The following is a 22,835-nucleotide window of genomic DNA, read 5'->3' on the forward strand; positions in this document are numbered from 1 at the left end:
TCATGAATACGAAGTTCTAGACCAGCAGGCCCTTGAGCATATATACGCGTCAGCAGCGGCTCAAGTAATCATGCGTTACAGGAGTTGTTGAGGATGCGAAGCGAAAACGTTGAGGCTTCCCGTAGTGACCAAGAGAGCATGCAGCGCGGATGCGGATGATGTCTAATATCTGCTCCATCCCATCTGGTATCTTCCTCACAGGGGCTTTGCGAGACTGGCATGGATGGCAGATGACATGCAAGGCTATGTGTGAGATGCTTACGGTACATGGATATTTATCTCTGATATCAGATTACAAAACTTCCGTTCCAACGCAGCTGTCCTATCGGCTTGAAGGGGAATTGCATGACCAAACACGTTCACGTCCTGATGAATGATGGATATCCTAGCCTCTCTGACTTTCTGGATGGACGAATTTATTATTTTTTAGATTAAACTAATCTTTAAACATTCATTTTTATTTTAATTCTTTGGGTTTTCGGTCGGATGTCTGCCGAGGAAGTCTGACTCGGGGAGGACAGTTGGTGAGCTCACTTGCCGAACATGGAGCCCCGCGAATGCGGGGTAGATCATGGCTTCCAGTCCGCGAGGATTTCCTTCATCTGATTTGAGTAGTGAGACGGCACAAAGTTTAACGTCTATGACACCTATACCGAGTGTTTCTCGGGCAAGTTCGGAGAGGTAGCGTGCAATCATGACCGGGAAACACTGAGTTTGTGCCCAAGGATGGTATGATAGGTTGGGCATAAGACGGTTGTAGTTCAAGGGAAGGGAGTAGTGTGTCGAAGCTAGAGCTGGCATTCTCCAACTGACAGGAAAGTTGGAGCGTTCCGCACGGAATGGAGGAAAGAGAGTTTGGGACTAGGTATTGGTATGTGGAGAGACTCCGATGGCGGTAATTTCCCCCAGACGGAGCCATGCATCAGGGCGACCATGAAGGCTTGGGAGGAGCTCAACTGTAACGTTTTCTTTAGGGATCCAACTACTACTACTCTGGGGGCCAGAAAAGAGTGCACTTAGACTACGGGAGTTGCTGTCGGTAATTTCCTTCCACTTCGGAAGAAGAGTGTCTTCCTTAAGACAATGCCGGCACCACATCCCAGCGTCGGCACGGATTCATAATTGGGTTAGAGGATCTGGTGACAACCAAGTTGACGGACCCAAGGAAAACAACTGATCCAAATGCCCAGGATTGCCCAGGATATTATTCCAAAAGCAATTTTCTAGAAGGAACCTCACCACCGTGGCAATGGTCACGATGTTGCCAGACGCCGCTTGGCAAGAAACCGCAGAGCGACACTTGACGCTGCCAATGGCGGAAAAACAAACAGCATGATAGAAATGATGTAAGGATATCCCAGGAAGTCTCGGCAATAAATTTGAAGGGGCAGTGATGACTAGACTTTCACGATACAGACAAGTCATCAAAATCAAAATGTAAAACAAGAAAATGACCCAAGCCTTCGGCCTGACAACCTGGGATCCTTCAGACCGGTACGCTAGTACTCAACTCCCTCATCGAAAGATATCCCCGAGCGCATAAACAACTCCCCAGCCGACGAAAAGATACCCCGAAGGACATCCACGTGGTTGACCCAGATTCCCTTCCCCCGCAGTCCCTTGGCAACACTTCCGCCTTTTGGAACTTTCGGAGAGAATCCCGCTCAAAAACGACTGACTCGTTGCTGGCAGACTCAATGATGAAATGACAAAATAGTAACTTGTGGAAGACAACGCGGAAAGAAAAGTTTCCTGTTGATGACCTAGAGGACATGGGAATCTAGCTCTCAGCACCAAATTCCAATACGAGGTCAACAAACAAGCAAGAAATAACATGCCACTTTCTCGAAAGTATATCACCGGGCAGACGATGACAGGTTCCCTCGAACTCTAATCAACATTCCCCAGACTCTGTCCAAGAAAAAGTAGTTCCGACGATTAAGCATACCAAGCGAACCAAAGCCAAAAGAATGAAGAAAATAATAAATAAATAAATATTCATTCAAAACTAAAGCTCCTTGCAAGCTCCAAACGATATGGATATCGGAAACGGTCCTCTCGGATCATGCACCTCATCGTCATCATTCAACTCAGACGCCGACCCCTCCATTGCGGGTTACCCCACTGGGAAGGCGTACCCCTCCAAGCCTGGAAATAGAAGGGAAAGAAGCGCCGCGGTTCTGCCACCGTCAGACGCCGTTTTCCAGACCAAGAGCCATGAATTTCAGGTTGCAAGATCTTGTCCCTGACTACCTTGTACCCACTTGATTTCCATCCCAGATCCAGAAATACAGGAGCTCCACATTTCACGTCTCAAGAGTCAAGAGTCTGCAGATCAAGAAGGCTAGAAGCTCATGACAGAGGATCTACAGTACGCAAGTCGCGGTACTGGAGACGGTAGCGGTACCTGCTCTCCACGCTAGGGGGACAAAATACCGGTCTCGAGACAAGCTTTAAAGGGATGTGCAGGCTCGAGGAGGTAAACAATTCAGTTCATGCGAACGATGCGGTATGCAGGTTTTTTGCGTTTGATCAATGCAGAATCTGCAGTTGAAAAGGGAGCGGTCAGTCCCGCAGACTACAGTACAGGAGGCTTTCTTTCTTCAACAGCCCTGCGGTGAAGGTAACTGAGGACCGCGATACCCGACTTCACCGGAGTACCCCTCCTTTGACCCCCAAATTCTTCTCCAGGTTATTGTTTGCTTTTTGGAGAATGACTTGGTGTTTTTCACTAACGAGACCGGCAAGTCCTGGTAGAGTAAATAGCGAAAGAGCATTATCATTATTGCAAACAATTACAAAGTCGGCGACTTCCAACTCCTCCAAGACACATACCGCTCTTTATGGAAGGTATATTTGTACCCCTCCACCATTCATGAACCACACAGCCCTCCTCAACATCTTCTGCATCACATCAGGCTAAATAGCTTCGACTACCCTCTCCAACCGGATAACAGACACATCAGCAGTGGAGACCCAATAAACCCTTCTTGCATGTAGCCAAGTCCACATCTTCCACGCCAGCCTTACCAAAAAAATTACCCTTGTTTTCCCTTAATGAGGTATTTCCAAATCCCTTGTTATCACATATCCCAACACTATCCGAGAGTCTCGGCTATCACATCCAATGCGCACGTAATGAAATAAAATATATGACCGAGCCCTAATGAGGAATTTTTCATCCTGAAACCCAGCGAAAAGAAGACTTTGCACGCGCTTTGCAGATATAATGGGGGACGAGAAGTAGGGTGGAGACCGCACGAAAAAGAGAAGGGCCGTCAAGTTACAGCCTTGCGGATGCTTTCATGTGATGATGTCTCCACTGCATTCTAGAACTTACGGCATACGAACAGTAGCCTCGTGGCGACGGATGAATCCGAAGATAGTTATGTTAAGGCAAGATAATGCACTGCATTTGGAGAATTCGTAAGCTCATGATTCAGTTAGAAAATTTAACTTGCTGGTGCTGAATATTTCGTCCCATCCACGAGATATCGCCGACGGAGGTAGCCGAAACAAAACAAACCATATATTTCAAATACCTTGCCTAGGTAGCATTGCGCAATAATGAATTAGCTCCAATAAAGCTTGTCTCATTTGCATACCATAAGCAGTTCTTTTTATTGTCAAATAACACAGAAAAGTCAAAACGCAAACGGAACGCAAAACACCAAGTCATCCTTACCTGCAGAGATTTTCGTTTCTCCGTAACCGCTCCACCACCTCCACGCCCACTCCTGATCTTCACATGTGTCCCCAAACTCCAAAATATCGCCTCCACCGTCCAATCACCGCAGGCTCTTCACCGCCGTTATGCAAGCGCTGGCAATAGGCAACCTTCCCAACGCACAACTTTATGCTAGGTGGGTGCTGGCCCTACTGGGCTGTGCTTGAACCAATAGAAAAATTGTGAAGAGGACTATTTATGCAAAGATGTTACCTAAGGTCAAGTCGACTTATGCGCCGTGGATTAATGATTAAATTATGTTTGTAGATATGGTATGCGCGCGCGCAACGCCTGAAGCGCTGTGGTGATGTTTGTGATAGTGTTCCAACAGTGGAAGCGCTGAATCGAAACGCTGAACTGGTGAAGTTCGCCCCTGAATTTAAGCGAGAAGCCCCCAAACAAGACCAGCAAAAGGTATTAAATTGGAGTAATGCAGCTTTCTATTTCAGCTGCTGTTCGATTCTACTCTATACAAGGCTGATGGAATATTATTTTAAGGGATAAATGAATAGATGAATTGATACCCGAATACAACGTACCTTGGTACAGAAATCCCGCTCCATCTGATCTGACCTCAGCCACCATCGGCTCACCAATGCAAGAAATACGATCTCCAAACTTTCGTCACTCTCTCGTAGAAGCATCCAATCCAAATCTATACCTTTCTATTCCCTTTCCTTGTCGCAAAACCCCACGGTCATACACCCCCCAGACCATTATCTTGTCTCGTCTCGTCTACCTCCTTTCCTCTGTACATCCCCAGATACAGTCATCCTCATCCCCGGTCCAGGATCTCCTACCCCGACTTCCCCGCTCCAAACAAATCCCCTCCATCGTTTAGGAAAACACCAGCAATAGTCAAGATCTCACCTCGAAATGCAACATAGACAAGGAAGATGACCACACATAAAGGAAGTGGCTGGCCGGTCCGTCGCGCTGCAGTCAGATCAGGGTATCGTCCAGCATGCTCGGGTCAGATCTTTTGCATTTTGGTATGAGGCGCGGTCGGGGTCATATGTTCAATTTGTATTTTCAAGTTCGATTTCACGTTGAACGGAGAGGATCTGATTTGGCCGAATCGGCGACCGAGAAGAGCAGGAGGAGGGAGTGTGTTGTATTGTGACCTAGAGAGGATTCAACCGGTGCGGTCAGCGTCAGCTTTTGTTCAGCTCGTCGGCAGTTACTTTCGAGACCTGGGAGACGGTGAAGAATTGTGTACTTCAGAAATACAGAAATACAATACAAAATAATAAATGAATAAAAGGAGGGCGAGAAGTAAGCACGCTGGTTCGACTAGGCGGATCGTCTATGCAAGACACGGTCTCAAGAGGAGTTAAAAGGGTGGAGGAAATTGATGGACGAAAAGGGTAGCAAAGAACAACTCAGCACTATTCCCTGTGCAACCTCAACTTCAACAAGTGACCAGCTTCATCGCCCGGCTCATATCATGCTTCATTGTTTCACATGCAACCCCCACGGTCATCGCATATTCCAATGCATTCGTTGCCCGGCTCACAGTCGCAGTCGAACGTTGAACCTCATCACGGCATCGGCTGCCACGCCAGTAAATAGTAAGAGCAATACTTCAAGTAAGCAGAAGACAGTAAGCAGTTCTACAAACATCACCACCACAAATAGGTAATGTGTGGTAACACACATTCCCGCAACCGGGGTCTCCTCCTCCTCAGATGTGCATCAAACTTTTGAGGACATGTTCAAGAAAGCCAAGCACTAGATGCAAAGTCACGATAATGCACGTTACCACCAGCATCTCTTGTATCAGGCTTCTCAACCGGGCACTCGTTCCCCTTTCATACTGTCCCTCTACACTGTAGCACGACATATTCATTACTCCAGGAGAAACTCCAGTTAGATTCCCTTTATCCCGCTGAAGAAACCCCCACCTCCGTCATCTAAACACAATACCATCATGGCGCCTCAAGCCTCAGCTCATCCCAATGGCTGGGGAATTACAGTCAGACTTCCAGGCCGTGACACAATCCAGAAATTACATATCTAATCACTCCCATGCATGCGCGCCGGTATTGTTGTACGACACACATACATACGCCCCATCCCCATCACATCGTATCCACAAGCCATGTGTCAACACCCACCCACGCCAAGCCCTGCTGCTACCACCTGCCTGCCTACCTGTACATGTATGTATGAATGTATGTATGTATCTATCTATCTGTATGTACAACACCATCGTGAACCCCACCCGCGCATCCGCTGCGATACGACGTGATGCAACGCACTGCATCGCTGTCGTACATGCAAATGCAGAACAGAACAGAACTGTCGTACGTCGTACATACATCGGAAAGTAGGGAACATCACATCGCATCACATCACATCACATTACATCGTCTATCTCATCAGCAGCACGGTGCGGCACCACATGAAAGAAAATGACCAAAGCCACAGTGGGACGGGTGTGACTCGAGGCTGCATTTTGCTGCAGTGTACGGCGTATAAGACGGACGTGACAGGAGGGAGTTAGTTGGATGGGTTTCATTTCCTACAATAGTAATAGAATGGTCGCGAGAAGTGGTTTCGTTTCAATTCAATTCTTGACGTAGTGAGGTAGCGAGTTTGAGAGTTGTTGTCACAGAAGTCACGATAATGCAGAGAAAGGTGGGAAAGTTTGGTATACATGCAAAGGTTTTCGATTGTTTTTGGATCGCAGCTCTGCTAGCAGACTGGTCATACTACTCGCTATTTTCTTTTTGATCCTCCACAGGTGTTGTTGGTTGATAGAACAAACCCAAACCACCTATTCTTGCTCGTTCGCTTGTTCGCTCACTTGCTGGCTCATATTCTGAACCCAAGTCACAAGCCGACCCTCAACTATCGTAGCACACCATGTACAAAAATAAGGTACCACTGAAACTTCAGTTGGCCCACACAAAGATCAATCCCTGGTATCTTCCGTAAAACGCCGAGAACCCCCAAGGTCAAATGAGTTTGATCAGTTCAAGACTGGAATCAGAAACTCGGTATCAAAAAACAGACACAGCAAAGCAGCTCAAAAAGTGTGCCGCCAATCTTCTTTTCCCGTACCAGACACATGCTTTGCAACCAACGATGGAAGAAGATGCATGGCCAAAAACGCCACCCATGTTTAGGCCGTTCCGCGCGCGCAATGATGTGAAATCGAGAAATCATAACAATAAAATGTCGCTGATAAGCAAATGCTGTTGCTAAAAGCAAGAGGCATTATCCTTTGCCCAATGCCAATGCTCCGTGGTGAACCGCACGCCTGCTTCTATGCCAAGAATGCTAGGTCGATGAATGCTGATGAGGCTGTGAAGCCGATGTAGCTTTAAGTATACTTCTTCGTTTGCTGAAGGTAACTTGATGCCAACGTATATATGTTTGCCGAATGCTCAATGCGCAATCCGTTCTTGTCCCGAATTACATTATGCGACTGATATGAGTTGTTGTATCTACCATCCTCTCGAGTGGTATTCGCCCAATCCCTGACCATAGTAGTCGTTCCAGGTTGACTTCTGGGAGTCTTCCTTGTCCATGAAAGCCTTCTCGGGGTATTGCTTGAGGTTGGCGACATCATGTGCTGTGTGTCTTCGCTTAAGAACAGCATTGGCAGTCTGCGACTTCTGCTTACGCTCCCAGAGGAGATGTTGGCGAAGACTGACAGTGAGTTCCGAAGCAAGCATGTTTCGACGGGTTGTTCTTGGTGAGAGAGCCAGTTGATGTGGGGTAGTGTTTGTAGTGGTTTGAATGATAGGTTGAGCTGCTGACCGTGGGATTTCAGAGATTGGCTTGAGACCTTTCTTCATCATGAGAGGTGCGGCATCATCAGAGTCTGGTGACGCTGCGAGGGATGGTCCATTAGGAGAGGATGTGCGCGATCGATGAAGAGCAGGAGTTGATCGCGAAGCTGCAGCCGCAGTAGCCAGAGCATTGGCTCGGTCATTCTGATGAAGCATGGTGGTGATCAAGGATCGGCGCGAGGTCAAGTTCGGTCTCGAGTCGACGCGTTGGAAGAAGGTCTTCTCGTCGATGCTGGCGTTACCACTGTCCTCTACTGAATCCTCCCAATCCGAAGAATCGTCGTCATCGTCGATAGCACTCTCGTCAATCTCATCCTCGTCCGACTCGAAGACGTCGTCGTCGAAAACAGGCTCCTCCTTGATCGTCCGGGTGGCAACCTCCTCTTTGAAGGAGGTAACCTTCTTATTGGCAAGCGGTCGGCTTGCAGCCAACGCACTTTGCAGCTTCATCTTCTGAGGTAGAGAGCTCTCGTCCTCGTTTGATGAGCCGCCGAAGCTGAAGACGGCCTTCTTCTTCTGCTGGATAGGTTGCAAGTTGCTCTCCATGGAGTTGGTTTGCTCACTCAAAGAATCTTCACCTGAAGACCCACCGAGGGCGAACATGTTGTGCTTCTTGGGTTGTGGTCCTTTAGCAGCTGGAGCGTCGGTGAGGTCGGTTGTTGGGATAGACGAGGGTGCAGTAAGAAGAGGAATGGATCGGTATGATGAGCTAACATGTGAAGGCGAGAAGCCTCTGACCACGCTCGTGGTACTTCTCTCCGAGGTGGCGCTGGTACTAGATGATGCTTGTGATCCTTGCGCCGATTGTTCGGAGCCAGCATCCGAGGTAAACGAAGTGTCGACGGGTTCGACGATTTCGGGAGTGGCAGGTTGCTCTGGTTCTGGGATCTTCTGGGCCAGAGGCGCGAGGTAGGTGTGTGTGCTGGGAGCGAGTGGCTCGAGGTCCTTCTTCTCCTTGATTGTGATGACCATCCTCTCGAGGTCATCAGGTGTAATATGTCGTTCGCGGCCCCGACTCCGGCTGTTTACTGAATCGTGCCTCTGGATTTCTGGGTGGGCGATATCGACGGGAGCGGATGTTGAGGAGGAGTTGTCGGTATCAAACTCTAGAGCGTCTTCATCTAATGAGTCGAGACTTCCAGAAAGACTTGGTACCTCCGTGCAGGAGTACCGACCTTCTGAACTTCTTGATGAGATGGAGATTGCTGGAGTCGTTGCATTGGCTTCTGATACTGGATCGCAACAGAAAGTCTCTCTGTTCCATAACCTCCAGCTCAGGTTCTCTAATCTTCGTCCTTCCTCTAATGATCCTGCGCATCTGGAAAAAACTATGCACGAGTTAGTCTATGACCTGTTGGTTCGAAGCCACTTCTCTGCTCACCTGTCCACATGCTGAAGAGGTTCTCGACATTTCTGGTATCGACCTTGTGGATGAGACCAGCGTCGACGGTCAAGACCGGTGTATTTAGTCGTGAAGGCATAGTGTCTGATCTGCCCGAGCGCGCGAGCTGTTATAAGAGTGAAGACACGACTGCTGCGAGATGCTCGCGATTGAATCGCTGAGCGACGTGGAAAATGCGGTGTTTTAGTAGACGACCTGTTTGATGGTCGAATGTAGAGAGTTCCGCGCGGTCGAGGGGTAGAAGTATCGGGTGGTTCAGTTCTTTAATCGGTATCGTAATCGATAGCAGCGGCGAGATGCATTAAACGAATGCGGCGGCGGTAGTGTCGATGATGATGAATCGATGCGAAGGTGCTGGAACAGTCACGATGTGTCGATGCTGTAGAATAGTTGCACTGCCGGAGCGGAGGAAGACTGAATATGGAGTTGTACTGCGTGCGTGTGTATGCTGTTCGGCGGAGTGTGTTGTGGTTGTGTTGTTGGGGAGAAGTTGAGAAGTGCAGGAAGGGCACATATGATGGATATCGCGTATGGAAGTACTGGCCTGGCCTGGCCTGGCAGGGCAGGGCAGGGCAGGTTGGGTTGGGTAACTGGGCTAGGCCGTTTGGCGCACTAAGGTATTTGCGGTCGGGTGGACCCAGGGGGGAGGAGTTGGAGTGGGGTGGGGTGGATGCTGAGGTGGGTGCAGCACTGCAGGTGTGTGAGGTGGTGTTTTCCAAAAGGCCCGAAAATGACTAGCTGCAAGGGGTAGCATCTAAGGAATCCGCTATCACGAAAGGGGCATTTTCCTGAGATGCCGGATTGGGACGGGGACGACGCTGAACCCTTGTCGTCGTCGGGATTGCAGGGTCGGTCAGGTCAAGTCGGCGCGACAGGGGAGCGGAGAGGGGAGCTCGGAGGAGAGGGTGAGGGCCAGGGCGAGGGCGAGGGCGAGGGCGAGGGCGAGGGAGAGGGGAGATAGGCTTAGAAATTATGGGGGTGGGCAGGTTGGGAGGCATCCAGGCAACTCAGGCAAGAAAGAGCTCTTAAGTTACTCGGGCATCCTCCGATGTCTCGTCTCGTGAGTGTGATTCCTGCGCCTGTGACGATGCTCTGGCTTTGGTGCTCAGGGCATCATCCCAGCGTCCAACTCACTTCACTGCTCCTCCAGCGGTCGTAGATATTTGACCGGCGTTGTATGCATTACTGTAAGAAAGCGGTGTCATGAACCGAAATCAATCAGCTGTTCATTTTGCTGTCTCCGGTCCACGCTCGATCATCGGCAATTACTCAATTGTATAGAATCTTGCCCGCGCAATTGCTTCGTTTTTGCTGTTCCCAGTGCCAATGCCAGAGCCAGAGCCAGAGCCAGAGCCAGTGCCAGTGCCAGTGCCAGTTCCAGGCTCTCATCGCTGTGCGCAGCCTCAGTTGCGCCGCTCTTTGCCTCATCCGAAGTGCCTCCATAGCCTGGCCCCTCCTGCTCTTTGAGGTCCCGGCACCACGTGCACCCTCTGAATGGCCTCTTCAAGCCTTGGAATTCGCCATCTCTCAGCGCAGCGCACATGACCCCTCAGCACGGAAACTCCGCCCGCGGAATGATGAACACGCCCACTCTACCGGCCGCCGCGGGGGGATCCAGGCGTTCAAAGGACAGGCAGCAGAAGAAAGGAAGAGAGCAAGAAAGCAAGTTCATGTTATTGACATTATTCAGGCTCAGACTCACCCAGACTGGGTCTTAGCAGTCTCCCCGCTCGGCTTCGGACCATCTGGCAAATGATTCTTCCAGGACCCGACAGCAAAGCACAGCTGAACGCTGAAAACGATATCAGAGTTTCGTGTTCTGGCCAGTGGCAATGGACTCTAAACAGTGGGCGATGCTGGCTGGGCCTGCTGGCAATAGCGTCTTGAGGTTCCTATTTCTGACGCTGGCTCGCTCAATCATTGCAATAATGCGTTCGGTGGTGACTCCAATACAGCCAGCGGAGTCAATACGAAGTGTCGCATGAACACTGGTGAAGCAACAATGTACGGTTTCCAGTCCAGTCTGCCAGTCAATGACTCTTGAAGCACCAGCTGCAATGAACTGTGACCAGTCGTGCTACAGCAAAAGGACTGCCCTGAATCCCTGAATTTTTCTGACCGACTTGCCTGAAAGCACTGAATCGTGAAAGACTGAGAGGTGCTGGGAATAGAAGCGTGGGGTTTTGGCGGTCAACTCTTCGCCCGTGACCGCTGTTCTGTCCGACACTTCTCAGCCTTCCCCAAGAACGGAAAAGCCGACCGGTGTTCTTGGAGGATGTAATACCCCAAGGGGCAAGACGCCTCCAAAAGCCACTACCCGGCACTTCGTCTGGTCTATTGCCAATGGGGCAACATCTCTGGAAGAGGCAGTTCAGGGCTGTGGTGGCTTCGGCGGCGCTCCACCACCGGGGAGACTCCCAGAACCCCCGGTTGCACACCTCCCTTTCGCAGGGCATCAACCCGAATCTTTGGAACTCCCCAGCAAGGAGCCCTGTCTCGCTTGTCAAGTGTGCTGCACCGGTCATCGTGAAGCGAAGGCCAACCAGATTGGAAATCCCAGCACCATCATTTGACACCAACAAGTGTGAGTGAGTGGCTCGCCATGAAAATTGATAATAGCAAATAGACCCTTCAGCGACTCATCCCGCGCACTCGTCTCTCGTCTCGTCTGTCGTCTCATTTGTCTCTCGGGACGGCTTCATCATCCCCTCTCGCCGACACGATTCGTGTGTGTTATGCTGAGCAGTTCGGAATTTGCATCCTCTGAACCGCTGTCGTTGAAGGAACGGAGTATCGTGACCTCCTTTCCCCTCCTGATTGTCTCAGCCGGAAGAATGCACACGCTGGAAACGCCGTCACATTGTAGAACAAAGTTTTCCGACCGAAAGGATGCGGAGAAATGGAGGAATCCATTCACTGAGAACGATACTGGTATTTTACTGGATATTCTACGAACTTACGAATAAAGCCCGTCTCATTTCCGCTGTCATTATGGCTTGCGAGTTACGAGTTATTCGCATTGATGTCAATGGAACAACAATTCGGGTGATGGGGCCGCTGTTGTTATTGATGGCTTGAGGTAAAGGCTCCATGAAAGTTCCGAGGCTCGGATCAGTTTAGGGGACCAGATGAGGGGACCAGATGAGGGGACCAGATGAGGGGACGTCTTTTGTTCCCTTCTCGACGACGAAAACACCTCGGAAAGAAGCATTTGGTGTATCATGAAATCGATACCAAGAAGCCAAGCCTGAATACATGTGATACCCGTACCTAGAAGGGCGAGTTCATGGGTTCGAAGGATAGTAACAAGTCACGGTCACCAATTGGCACAAGAAATGTCGTGCGCCGACTTCGTACAAGCACTATACTTGGCCTACCGCATTACTCTCAAGTTTCCCTTTTTAGACTTTACTTTTCAGATCAACTTAAATGAGTCTGCTTGGATGATTAAGAAAGGAGTCATCTAAATCATCTCATATCTCAAATCGTCAATTATGGATAAAATCTCATCCGTCACACAGCAAGTCAGAAGACATCTTCAAACATCAAAAACTAATCCGCCCATCCAATGTAATATAAACTCCCGCTTCAAACGCCTACCCGCTCGCCAACGCATTCTTCCAGAAGCGCAACACACCACACCCTCAACTCACTCATATACACACCCTCATCGTAAAGTTCCACACCCTATGTTGTCACGTCTGTCCTGATGGACGGGACAGCCCCACCCAAGACAACGGGAATTACCCCAAGTTCACCCCCACAACACTAGCCCTATTCAGATATGGAAGACATCTCTCCGCTCTCCCGAACAGGAACGCCACAATGTATCCAAATAATCCATCGACAGGTCATCCTCTCAACCAAGCATTCCAAACCCAACAGAAATTCTCTTCTTCATAGGCTCTATCAATAATCCACTCAATAATTCCATTAGTCAAACCATCCATGCGAATTATTTTTCAACAACAAGCCCTACCATCGTTCCATCTTCCAAGCATCATTGAACTCTCGCAAGGTCACAGTGATTTGATTTGATTTGCGGCGCATCCATCATGTGGCTTCGCGATCACCCCAAAGCGGCTATCGTTCAGATCTCCCAACCCCCAAATCCTACCAATCTCAGCCCATGTTGTGCTGATGTTATTATCACAAATGACCAGAACACAGCATATCAGCTCCGCGCATGCATGGTACAGCACCGGCAGCTAGGAATCTACTTCCCCGTCGCCCTGCCCTGTCACTCAGCGTCGATCAATCGGACTTCCAAGGCCGGTTTGCGAGTGGTTTTTATGACTCGTTATAATTTGAAGCCACCTCAATAAATATGGCCTTCAACATTCCTATGCGGACGTATGTATGTCTTTCGATCCGCCCCTCGCAAATCTGGAACTTGGAGCTCAGGAATGTCGATTTGAATCGTGCGCGATGTCCTTGCATGCATTATCGATTGACAAGTAAAACAAAACAATTGCCATCTCGAACAATTGAATCAGATATGATGTAAGACAGAACCGGAGGAGACTCCTTGCCCCGAAACTGGTTTCTACTGGGCATGAGCGAACCCCACGTCTCCCCACGTTTCGCAAGTCGCCACATGACAATCAAAGCGACCGCAAGGCACGACCCGTACCGCCTGGTCCTCCTATCTTTCCTTCGCTGACTCGCTTTGTCAACCTGGAACTGAGGCCTCTTCAGCTCAGTCGAGTGCAACTCATCAAACCCCATCGCATCACATCACACTTCTCTTACCCAACACAAACAAATAAAAAATAAAAGCCAGACCCTTATCATATCATTCGCTATCAGATAATCAAATCATATGTCTGGCGTTAACCTTCCTATCATATCAGGATTTCTCCCCCGTCATAAGGAGAAATGACATAAATCCTGCTCTATGATTTTTTTCATTGGCTGGCAACGCGGGCCTTGTTAACCAACGAATTCAAAGGATCTCAACAAGTCACATCCACATTCCGAATTCGTTGGTTGATATTTTTAACCACGCTCAATTCCTGAACAGCAGCCCTGCGCCTGCGAACTCTCCAGCGTCCTCAAAATGCGAGTAATGTACGCAGTAGAAGCCCCTGAGCCAGGCCGGCAGCCAGGCGATGAAGAAAAAAAAGGGGGTCATGCGCAGCCCAAACACACTGCAGCACATCAGCCTGTGCTTTCCAGCGTTTGAACAACTCATGAAACACGCCCGACTGCACACAGATCTCCCTAACGCAAAACCACGCCTAACAAAGGCAAAGCAACAACGCAGCATGGCGACATGGGGAAATATCGATCACACTCACATCTTAGCACTCTATCTATGACTCTGGTGTTGTCAAAGCTCGCATCGTGGATGAGATCACTTGCCCATTCCAAATCTGCTTTGCTTTGAGTTAATCGCTTGTGCTGCGCTCTGTATCGCTGACTGACAGCGGGGCGGATCCTCGCGCCGTGGTCGCGGTCTGTTATTGTTCGCTACCGTACATCAGGCGAGCTGAATGCTTGGGCGAAGCCTGAATATCGATCAGATGGGCAGCAAAACACAGCTATAATGGTCTATCGGACTGGCTTTACGCGCCCGAGACAACTGTACCCATAGTTAGGCAAGTATATTGGCAAAATAATTATTTGATTTGATTTGCAGGCAAGGTAAGAAGGAAAGCAAGGTGCGTGATGGACGATCCGAGCGGCTGGTAAACGTTCTGCCCTGCTGAAAACAGGATCTGCCTGTCCATCTGCGAACTTTGGGGTTTGACAGCGCAGAGGTCAACTCACGCGTGACAACTCTACTACCTTGGAGTATGTACGTACGATGGTGGATGAGGCACGAAGCCTTACTCAGCCTCGAGTTACAGTTACTACATCATCATCTCAGCCTGGCTGTGGCAAGCGACGACACCTGCATGAGCTGAGCGGAGGAAGGCTGCTCGTGATATCCTGTCCTAGGTAAAGTATATCACAGCAAGGAATCTATGGAGTAGAAGCGATATGCATTGGATGAGGAACGAAGCCATTATGTCACATATGACTCCCATGGGGCCAATCCGCCCTGAGCAGGAATCCCATTAAACTCACCATTAAACTGGAAAGTAACGCTCTCCAGTCTCGGAAGCAGAATGTAACTCGGTGCTTACGTCTCTCAATCTCACCAATCGGAGCTGCTGGTATCCCTCGATCTCATCTCATCTCACCAGATCAGCGCGTCCTCCGAAGTCACGATAGGTGCAGTCGATCTATTATTTGGTGGTAGTCACAAACACAAAACACAAACAATAACAATTCGGCTTCAGGCACCCATCTTCAATAAGGGAGCCCCAAGATTCCCCACGCGGCCGCCACAATGCCTATTTGTGTTTGTGTGGAGGTGCCCTGTGGTTCGGGATGCAAGCCGCGGTATCGAAAAGCATCACGAGGACGACTTTGATACTCAGCCTTGCCTGCCCTGCCAGCTTGGGCCTTCGCCACCCCTATGGAGGTCGAAGACTCATCAACACATATCACGAAGACGGAAGCGGAAAGCGAGACGCTGCAAACGAGTTGCCTGCTTGCGTGCGCTTTCATCCTAAGCGCCTGAATGGAATGCGGCAGCGATTAAATTCCAAAGAAACACGCCTAGTAAATAATGGATGAACCAATAAATACTGTAAAATAAATTGTGATAAGAATAATAATAATGCACCGAATAATGACTTCCTCCCCACGGTTCGGCAACATCCTGCAAGGAACGACCGAGAGACATCCTTGGGTCCCTTTCCATTGCGCCGAGCAAAAACGATGACAACGACCCTTCCAGCCATGGGCTTGCCATGCAACGGCGATGCGAAATGCCAAACAAAATCAAGAATTTCCATTTCGGCCCTTCTGTTTCGCTGGCGAGGGTCGGAAAAGGGTTCGAGTGTTTGACATCATCAATATCCCCATGGGGTCGTGTCGAGGTGCTGGTCAGGTCACGACCACAACCTGATTTTTCCTGACTTTGACCGGACTTGCCTTGACTGGTCTTGACTTGCTTCGCTCCTCCCTCTTTCGGCAATTTGCCGTTTCCTTATCCCGCCCCCCGCCAAGCTTCTCCAGCAATCCCGCTCGGTCGGCGGGATAAGGTGCGGAGAAATCTGGGGTCAACTATCTTTCACAACGTCTCCTTTTGCTTGTCTTTTCTTGGTATCAAACTGTTCATTAATTATTTTGAAATTATTTTTCAGCGTCGAAAGGATGATGCAACGAGTTCAAAGTGGCCTAGAATTTCTAAGACATGGAGAAGTCCAGGGTAACATGGTAAAGGAATATTCCCATTCGGTCGCATGTATCTTGTACCTCGGGTCCCACAGCACATCTCCACTTCAGCAAGCGCGCCGCTATCACAAGGAGATATCGCCTCCAGATCAGTTTCGCGGTAGCAAATCGACCCTTTTCACATGCGCGCGTGTGAGGTACCATACTCCTTAAATTCCCGATATCAACAGTCTACTATGGAAATGACTACTGAAATTGAAACCCAGAGTCGTGTATGACTCCTCTTCAAAGCTCTAGTTTAGCATAGCATCGCAACAAACGGAGGTCCTCCGTATCCAGCTCTAATATGTGATATCCCCGCCAATCATAAATTTCAAAACTGAATTTCCTCGAATGTCGAACCATTGAACATAGTTAAAATGGCTTGTTCAGCCTAGCTGTAAGGACGGACATGACGGACTGTATTCCGCCTGCGCATTCGCAGCTGATTCAGTACGAGAGTTAGAGCAGGCTTTCGTGGCTTGCGCCTGACCTTCAATTCTGGGAGCGCATTCGCGCTTAGATTAAAGTTCGTGGATTCCACGCGTGAGGGATACACTAGATGACGGCAGTGTAAGGTGGCATTTTCAAGCGACCCTTCTTCTCTTCTCATCCTCTTCCCCCAACTTCACTATTCAAATAATGGTGCATTATGTACCCCGCAAGCAAGCCCGCACCAGACCCTGCGTCGTCCCATGAGTATCATGCTTTTGCCTTTGAAAGTAAAGCGCACCGACCATGAGAAGTCCAAGATGTCAAGCACCAGACTGCTCGTGATGCTGTTGGGAAAGTGATGAGCATAGTCAGCTGCCCAGCCCAGCGCAGCAAAAATACAGCCGAACGAATCTCCTTACTTTTTTGGAGAATATCTCTCACTGCAGTTAGGATGCTACGAGCTCTACCTTGTCGTCTTTCTTGCTTGACCTTCCAAAGATAGGCATCATTCAGCTACCTAGAGACTACTAAATTACGTTTCCCCGGATCCCCCGATTCCAAGACGTTTCATTCATCATGCCACAAACTCACGATCTCACATGCATGCAACTCCCGGCTTGCGCCCCGGCCCCACCTCCACATGGCATTTCCCCACCCCATACATCCCCTCCTATCAATTCCAAATCCTCCACTGCTTCAGTGCATAACTCGGGACCTCTAGCTCGTACTCACAATTTCCGAGTTCCCCAAGACACGGCGAGTCAATAAATGAAAGTTCCATTCCGCACCCGAGGCAGTGGCACACGACGTGCAAAAAGTTCATGGGGATAGCCTTTATCCGCGGTTGATATTCAGCCTGTCTGGCCGTGTCGGCTAGCAGCCGGATGCGGATTTTCCAGAACATCTGGAAATTCCGAGTCAGCTCACCTCTCTATGTGCAGAGAGACAATCGGATACGGTACCACCAATTGCGAAACTGATCGAATGCGACCTCGCCTTTCTTTTGCGGTGCAAAGACTCTCTTCCTCTCATTGCTACCTTGGCAAGGCTGCCTACATACGCAGCGTCGTAGTTGACAACTCCTTACCAAACTCTCTTTAATATATCTCACCCGCTGCTTTCGGAGGTTTGTTATGACATGTCAACTCTCCAGCCTTGCAGCGCCAGTAACAGGAGAGCAACAAACTCTCCCAAAATCTGGTACAGTGCGTACCGTCACACATAGCGGAGAAAACCCCTCTTTCTCTCCATCCTGCGTTCGCTTCCAAGCAGCTGGACAGTTTGGTAGCTCAGCCTTCCCTATGAAGCCTCAAAGGGTGTGCTGGAAAACTGGTAAAATAGAGTGGCGGCCAGGGGATCAACCACAATCTTCCCCGGCACCTGTGCCGTTAGGGATTAGTCTGGGGTGCTCCAGGGGGTGCGGCTCGGCTCTTTCCCCTGAAAAGTGATGCGGAGGATGGTGAAGATCAGGCGCTGTGCATCATCCACGACTCGCTTCCATGGTCGGATACACCCAACGTAACGCCGTGGGTTGGATAGACAGTTGCGATAGGATGATCAGAAGTGATTGAAGTCCTGATTTGGATACTCGACATTGATTTAATTAATCGAATGCCTCATTCCCAGGTAAGCTGAGTGAATAATGTATTTCCGTCCCCGGATATATACATTGTTATGAATTAAATAGAAAGAAAGGTTTCGGACGAACAGTCTCATGGCATTGTTTGCTCCTAGCGAGCCTCTCCCTGTGACCAGTTCCCGATCATGCAAACTCAGTAGTCCCCACCCAGTGTACACCTGCATTACCTCAGTCAATAAAGATTAAATAGACCCCCTTGATGAATTGCCAAAAATGGACAGTAGTCAGTTGTCAGAAGATGGAGCCTTTCTGGAACATATCAAAACACAAAAAATTAAATCAAACAATACTCGGACGAACTCTGCCCAACGCCAGAGCCCGTCATCGATTCGAATTGGGAAGTGTAATTACTGACTCGGGGCGTCGAGAACGCTGATCAACATCGCATCAACCAATTTTTTTCTCGAAACAGAAATCCCGGTGTCTCATCTGAATTTCGGGACGGGCCTCGCAGCAGCCCAGCCAAAGGAAAGCGCCGTCGCGCAGAAGGATGTTTCAAAGCCACTTCACGATTTTGAGACCGCACGATGTAGCCTGAACGCACGATGTTTCGTGCTGCGAGTCAGGTTGAAACTTTGCTGGTGTGATAGGGGTTCGTCACGATGCCATTCTTTGCATTTTCACTCGACCGCGGAAGCAACAGCCGGTGCTATGGCAGTTCAAAGCCCAGGAATGGTCGCGAACTCTATTTGTTGGTTGCAGCAGATCGCATGAAAGTGTTGCTGCATGGAAGCCAGAGAAGAGGGTGAGAGTTTGGCGATTGAGTTCTATCAAGTTCCCCAGCTGCGACTCAGTAAAGAAGCTTCACCTTGGTAATAGATGTCGTGATGGTATTTCGGAACATTGCCAAAATTCAGGTCACAGTTCGTCTTCCTCAAGCCCCTCGGCTGATCACTTCGTCTTCGAGGGAGATGTCCCTGATATGCTCATACGATCCGGACCCGACAAACAAACAGTCGGAAATCAAGCCTCTCCTCATTCAGCAGCTCAGCGAAACTCTTGCCTAATCCGTCGTCACGAAGGAAAGAAGATCTGGGTTTGCTCAGACCACATCAATGATCAGTATCCCCAGGACGACGGACCGTCTCGCGGACACCCTCCCGAGATTACAACTGCCAGCGTATCTGAGAACACCCTGCAATCAAGGATTGCCATCGCAGAACGGTCGGACCAGAGTCCCAAATAAATAAAATGAAAAAATAAAACGGCCATGCAGTAGAAATAATAAAATTGAATATCTTTGACCCCTGGAAGCAGAGGGCATGAACACCCGCCTCCCAAAAGCAGGGACAGACGTCGTTAAGGTTCAAACTGAACCCCTGACCAGCCATGCCATTGGAACGCTGCCCCAGAAAGCATTCCAGAAAGGGATTTCCGGAAGCAACCCTTTGACCATCACTGGCCGCGGAAGCTGGCTCTGCGACCCGTCCACCGTAGCCTCTTCCTCTCCACGAGGCCCTCAGGATCAAGGTATCGGCAAACCGTGAGCTTGACTCTTCACTCTCTCCCCAAAGTCTATTTTCTCGGATGGGGTCTCAATGACGAGTCGACGACAGCTACGCAAGTCATGAGCAGAGAATGCGCTCGAGAGGATGTTCATTCTTTCCATTATCTGCTCTCTTTCACATGCGTCTGCACTGCAATGCAGTGCGACTAAAATGCTCCCGGAAGCGCGTCGTGTGCAATCAATGATCGGAAGTTTTGAGGCTAATCATCTCCATCGCCGGCGCAATCTAAAGCTGCGCCAGTTTTGCATCTGCCATGCAGGTACCAAACTCCTTCACAGCTCTTTTCCCTCGACTCCATTGGTGCGCATTTCCCACTCTCCTTCTATTTCACGTGCCAGTCGTGTCCCCAGCAATCCATTTCTTCTAGCGCAATCCAAAAACGCCTTCCATGCGTCTGCCCCCTGCGTTTCCCGCCCTGGATCCCTGGGAACCACAATCCATGCGCTCCACTCACCTCCATGCAACGCACTCCACCCTTTTCCGCCGGCTCGCCATGTCCAGCGGTCCGACTTCACACATGGCATTTTTTTCACATCACGCCCCACGCGTAAGCGCCGCCTCACCAATGGCCATCCACGCAATTGTGCCAGACGGAGATCAAAAGATCCAGGCCTTGTCACCTCCCTGTCGGTTCTCCCCGCTTTGGGCGAAAGAGAAAGGCCGGATGAATGCGGACCTCCCTGGCTAAATTGCTGCCCGAGCTAGACTCCTTGGAGAAATTATCTGGACCAAAGGACGACGGGGCGGAGAGGGGAAGGAGGAGAAGTTTTTCCGTCCGGCGCAGACGATCGGGACATGTGATGAGGGGTTGGTTCTGTGTCACGAGGGATTGTTGGATCTTGTGCTACTACGTCTTGCAAATTGTTGGTCGACGAGGAGAACCTCATATCAGCCTCGATGCTGTGCCACAGCTAATACTCGGCATGTAGGACCGGTGTCCCTCCTTCGTCGCCTTATTCCATCTTGAGAAAAAAAGGAATGTTCTCAATCGAGAATTCAGTTCATCATCTGAGGTTTTCATCTCCAAGAGCAGAAAAGAGCTGCAAGTCATGCGGTGCTGACCGCCACTTTTCTCCAATGGCAAACCGAACATGTCGCCGACAACGTTACTTTTCTTCCCCAGTACCAAGATTCAGCAACTCCACCAAACGAAAACGAACAGGATCTCCCTCCCTAACCAGTGATATGGAGAGAAACCAGTGATATGGAGAGAATTATTACAATTAACCCAAAATATCGCGCCATGGAAATCCAGACTTCCCCCGGGCCCCGATTAATTGCAAACAAGAAGAGGAAAATCACGCACTGGGCAGGATACCAGGGTTTTATCCTTACCTTTACCCACAATTCCCATCAACTTCCAATCTGAGCCCATAGTAATGCAGGGTCTTTCTCGCTGACAGCTTCCCCGACCCCAAAACACCGAGACCACCGACCCAGCCCAATGGAAACGAATTACCAGCGATCGAGGATTTGAAAGTGATTGAATCCTTGGTAGAAGAGGAGTGTATCCACCTCTAGGAGTTGGGAGAGGAAAAGATGGGCACCTCCTCGTCGGAACTCTCCATTGTTGTCAGGTAATCTGGGGTCATGTCGGTAGGTGTTCGATTTCTCGACGCCGGCCCAAGCGATGTTTTGATAGCATGTTCATGTCGCCGGATTATTGGCGTGTTCGGTGAGAACTTATCACAAGGTGATATTGAAGAGGGGAAGTGCCTTGAGAGGAAAGTGTCATGATGATCAGAGCTCTCCCTCAGGGGGTTCACGCCGCAAACAATTGTTTTCCTGACTTGATTTATTCTCCCCTGTTCTTGCTTGTCCATTATTCTTATTATTTTTTGCTGTGCCCTTATTTTCAAACAGCGGGTGCTCCCTGCGTCTTTCCTTTTTACAGAAGGCGCAAGCCCACCGTCTCGTTTCGTGTTGTCTTATCCAGTATTGAACCCTTAAAAAGAGCCATCACTTCGTCACCCAACCCCCCAATTCACACCACCACCCAAACCCCCACGCGGGATGCTCTTTCGAAGTAGAAGGTGGGGGGACCAAATACCTGGCATGAGCGTGGCATTTCAATTCCGTGGGATTGGATTGTGCGTGGAGCTTATCTTCTGGACGCCTATCACAGGTGTCAAAAGTGCACGAGTGCCAAAACCTGGCAGGAAAGGGAAGGTCGTTGCTGCTTGGCCAATATGTTTGCTTCATCCGGAGACCTCAGTATTGGAAAGGAAGGAAGGGACGGCTGTTTCCGGTTTCAAACTCTCTTCTGTGATGAGCAGTCGCTACCCACTCATTGTGATAGTACCAATCCTACAATGAAAGCACGCAAAAATCACTTACCCTTTCGATCACTTTTCAAGCTCTCATTTGTGCCTATCAAACCCATCATATTCAAGTCCAAGACCCCGTTAATGCACCGCAATCAATACCTAGCCCCATCCAAATCTCAAGTCCACGGCTCGCTCCTACCCTAAATGCCAAACCCCAATCGTCGCTTCCCCCTCTAATCAATAAAAAAAGCAAGTCCCAAAAGTATCAAGGTTGATATCTGATCCCCTCCCAAAAGAATTTAAGAATTAAATTTACAGTAAAGTAAATCGGAATAATACCCCATGTCCTCCCCAAATACAACATTCATTCAAATCACCGTCCGTCCATCCATCACACCTTCCTTTCTTATTCCTTCCACCAATCACACCTGCATTCTTGGCTATCACCTCCCTCAGATCATCCTCAAATCCAACGAGCAGCAAAGATTGTTAACGGTCCAGACCCCCCACCCACCCACTTCCCGAAAACCAGTTCCCCTTTTAGCGCCGGGGAAGCAGACTGGACTTTCCGCGAACCAGCGTCCTGGGAATCGCACTTTCTCCCCCTCGCTTCCCAGAACCGCAATCGCGAGTGTCCCCAACGCCGACGCCATCTCGGCTTTCTCATCTCCTTCGCTTTCTCCTCTGCTCTTGACTTCCCGCGTCTCGCCCTGACTTGACTTGAAGCACGGCAAGAAACGTGGAGGCAAGCGTGATTGATGCGTGAGGAGAACGCCAGATTTCACATG

At 49.6% G+C, this 22,835-nt stretch overlaps 3 protein-coding genes across 3 annotated transcripts; 1 reads left to right on the forward strand and 2 right to left on the reverse strand.

The window, feature by feature from the left end:
• Window positions 1-7,179: 7,179 nt before the first annotated feature.
• Window positions 7,180-9,008, reverse strand: ONS95_011467 (uncharacterized protein; the record flags this gene model as incomplete). The annotated part of the gene is made up of 2 exons (XM_058505087.1): window positions 7,180-8,855; window positions 8,909-9,008. 2 exons carry the CDS (start codon window positions 9,006-9,008, stop codon window positions 7,180-7,182), a joined length of 1,776 nt encoding a protein of 591 aa, XP_058359644.1.
• Window positions 9,009-9,971: 963 nt separating this feature from the next.
• ONS95_011468 (uncharacterized protein) lies at window positions 9,972-15,976 on the reverse strand. The gene is made up of 3 exons (XM_058505088.1): window positions 14,738-15,976; window positions 14,230-14,513; window positions 9,972-14,079 (listed from the first exon to the last, which is right to left on the reverse strand). Exon 3 carries the CDS (start codon window positions 11,452-11,454, stop codon window positions 10,960-10,962), a length of 495 nt encoding a protein of 164 aa, XP_058359645.1. The 5' UTR covers window positions 11,455-14,079; window positions 14,230-14,513; window positions 14,738-15,976; the 3' UTR covers window positions 9,972-10,959.
• Window positions 15,977-21,793: 5,817 nt separating this feature from the next.
• Window positions 21,794-22,096, forward strand: ONS95_011469 (uncharacterized protein; the record flags this gene model as incomplete). Its single annotated transcript, XM_058505089.1, has 1 exon — window positions 21,794-22,096. One exon carries the CDS (start codon window positions 21,794-21,796, stop codon window positions 22,094-22,096), a length of 303 nt encoding a protein of 100 aa, XP_058359646.1.
• Between the last annotated feature and the right edge of the window lie 739 nt (window positions 22,097-22,835).

Source organism: Cadophora gregata (assembly GCF_030347475.1).
Source record: "Cadophora gregata isolate MNR1 chromosome Unknown scaffold_5, whole genome shotgun sequence".
Classification (NCBI taxonomy): Eukaryota; Fungi; Ascomycota; class Leotiomycetes; order Helotiales; family Ploettnerulaceae; genus Cadophora; species Cadophora gregata.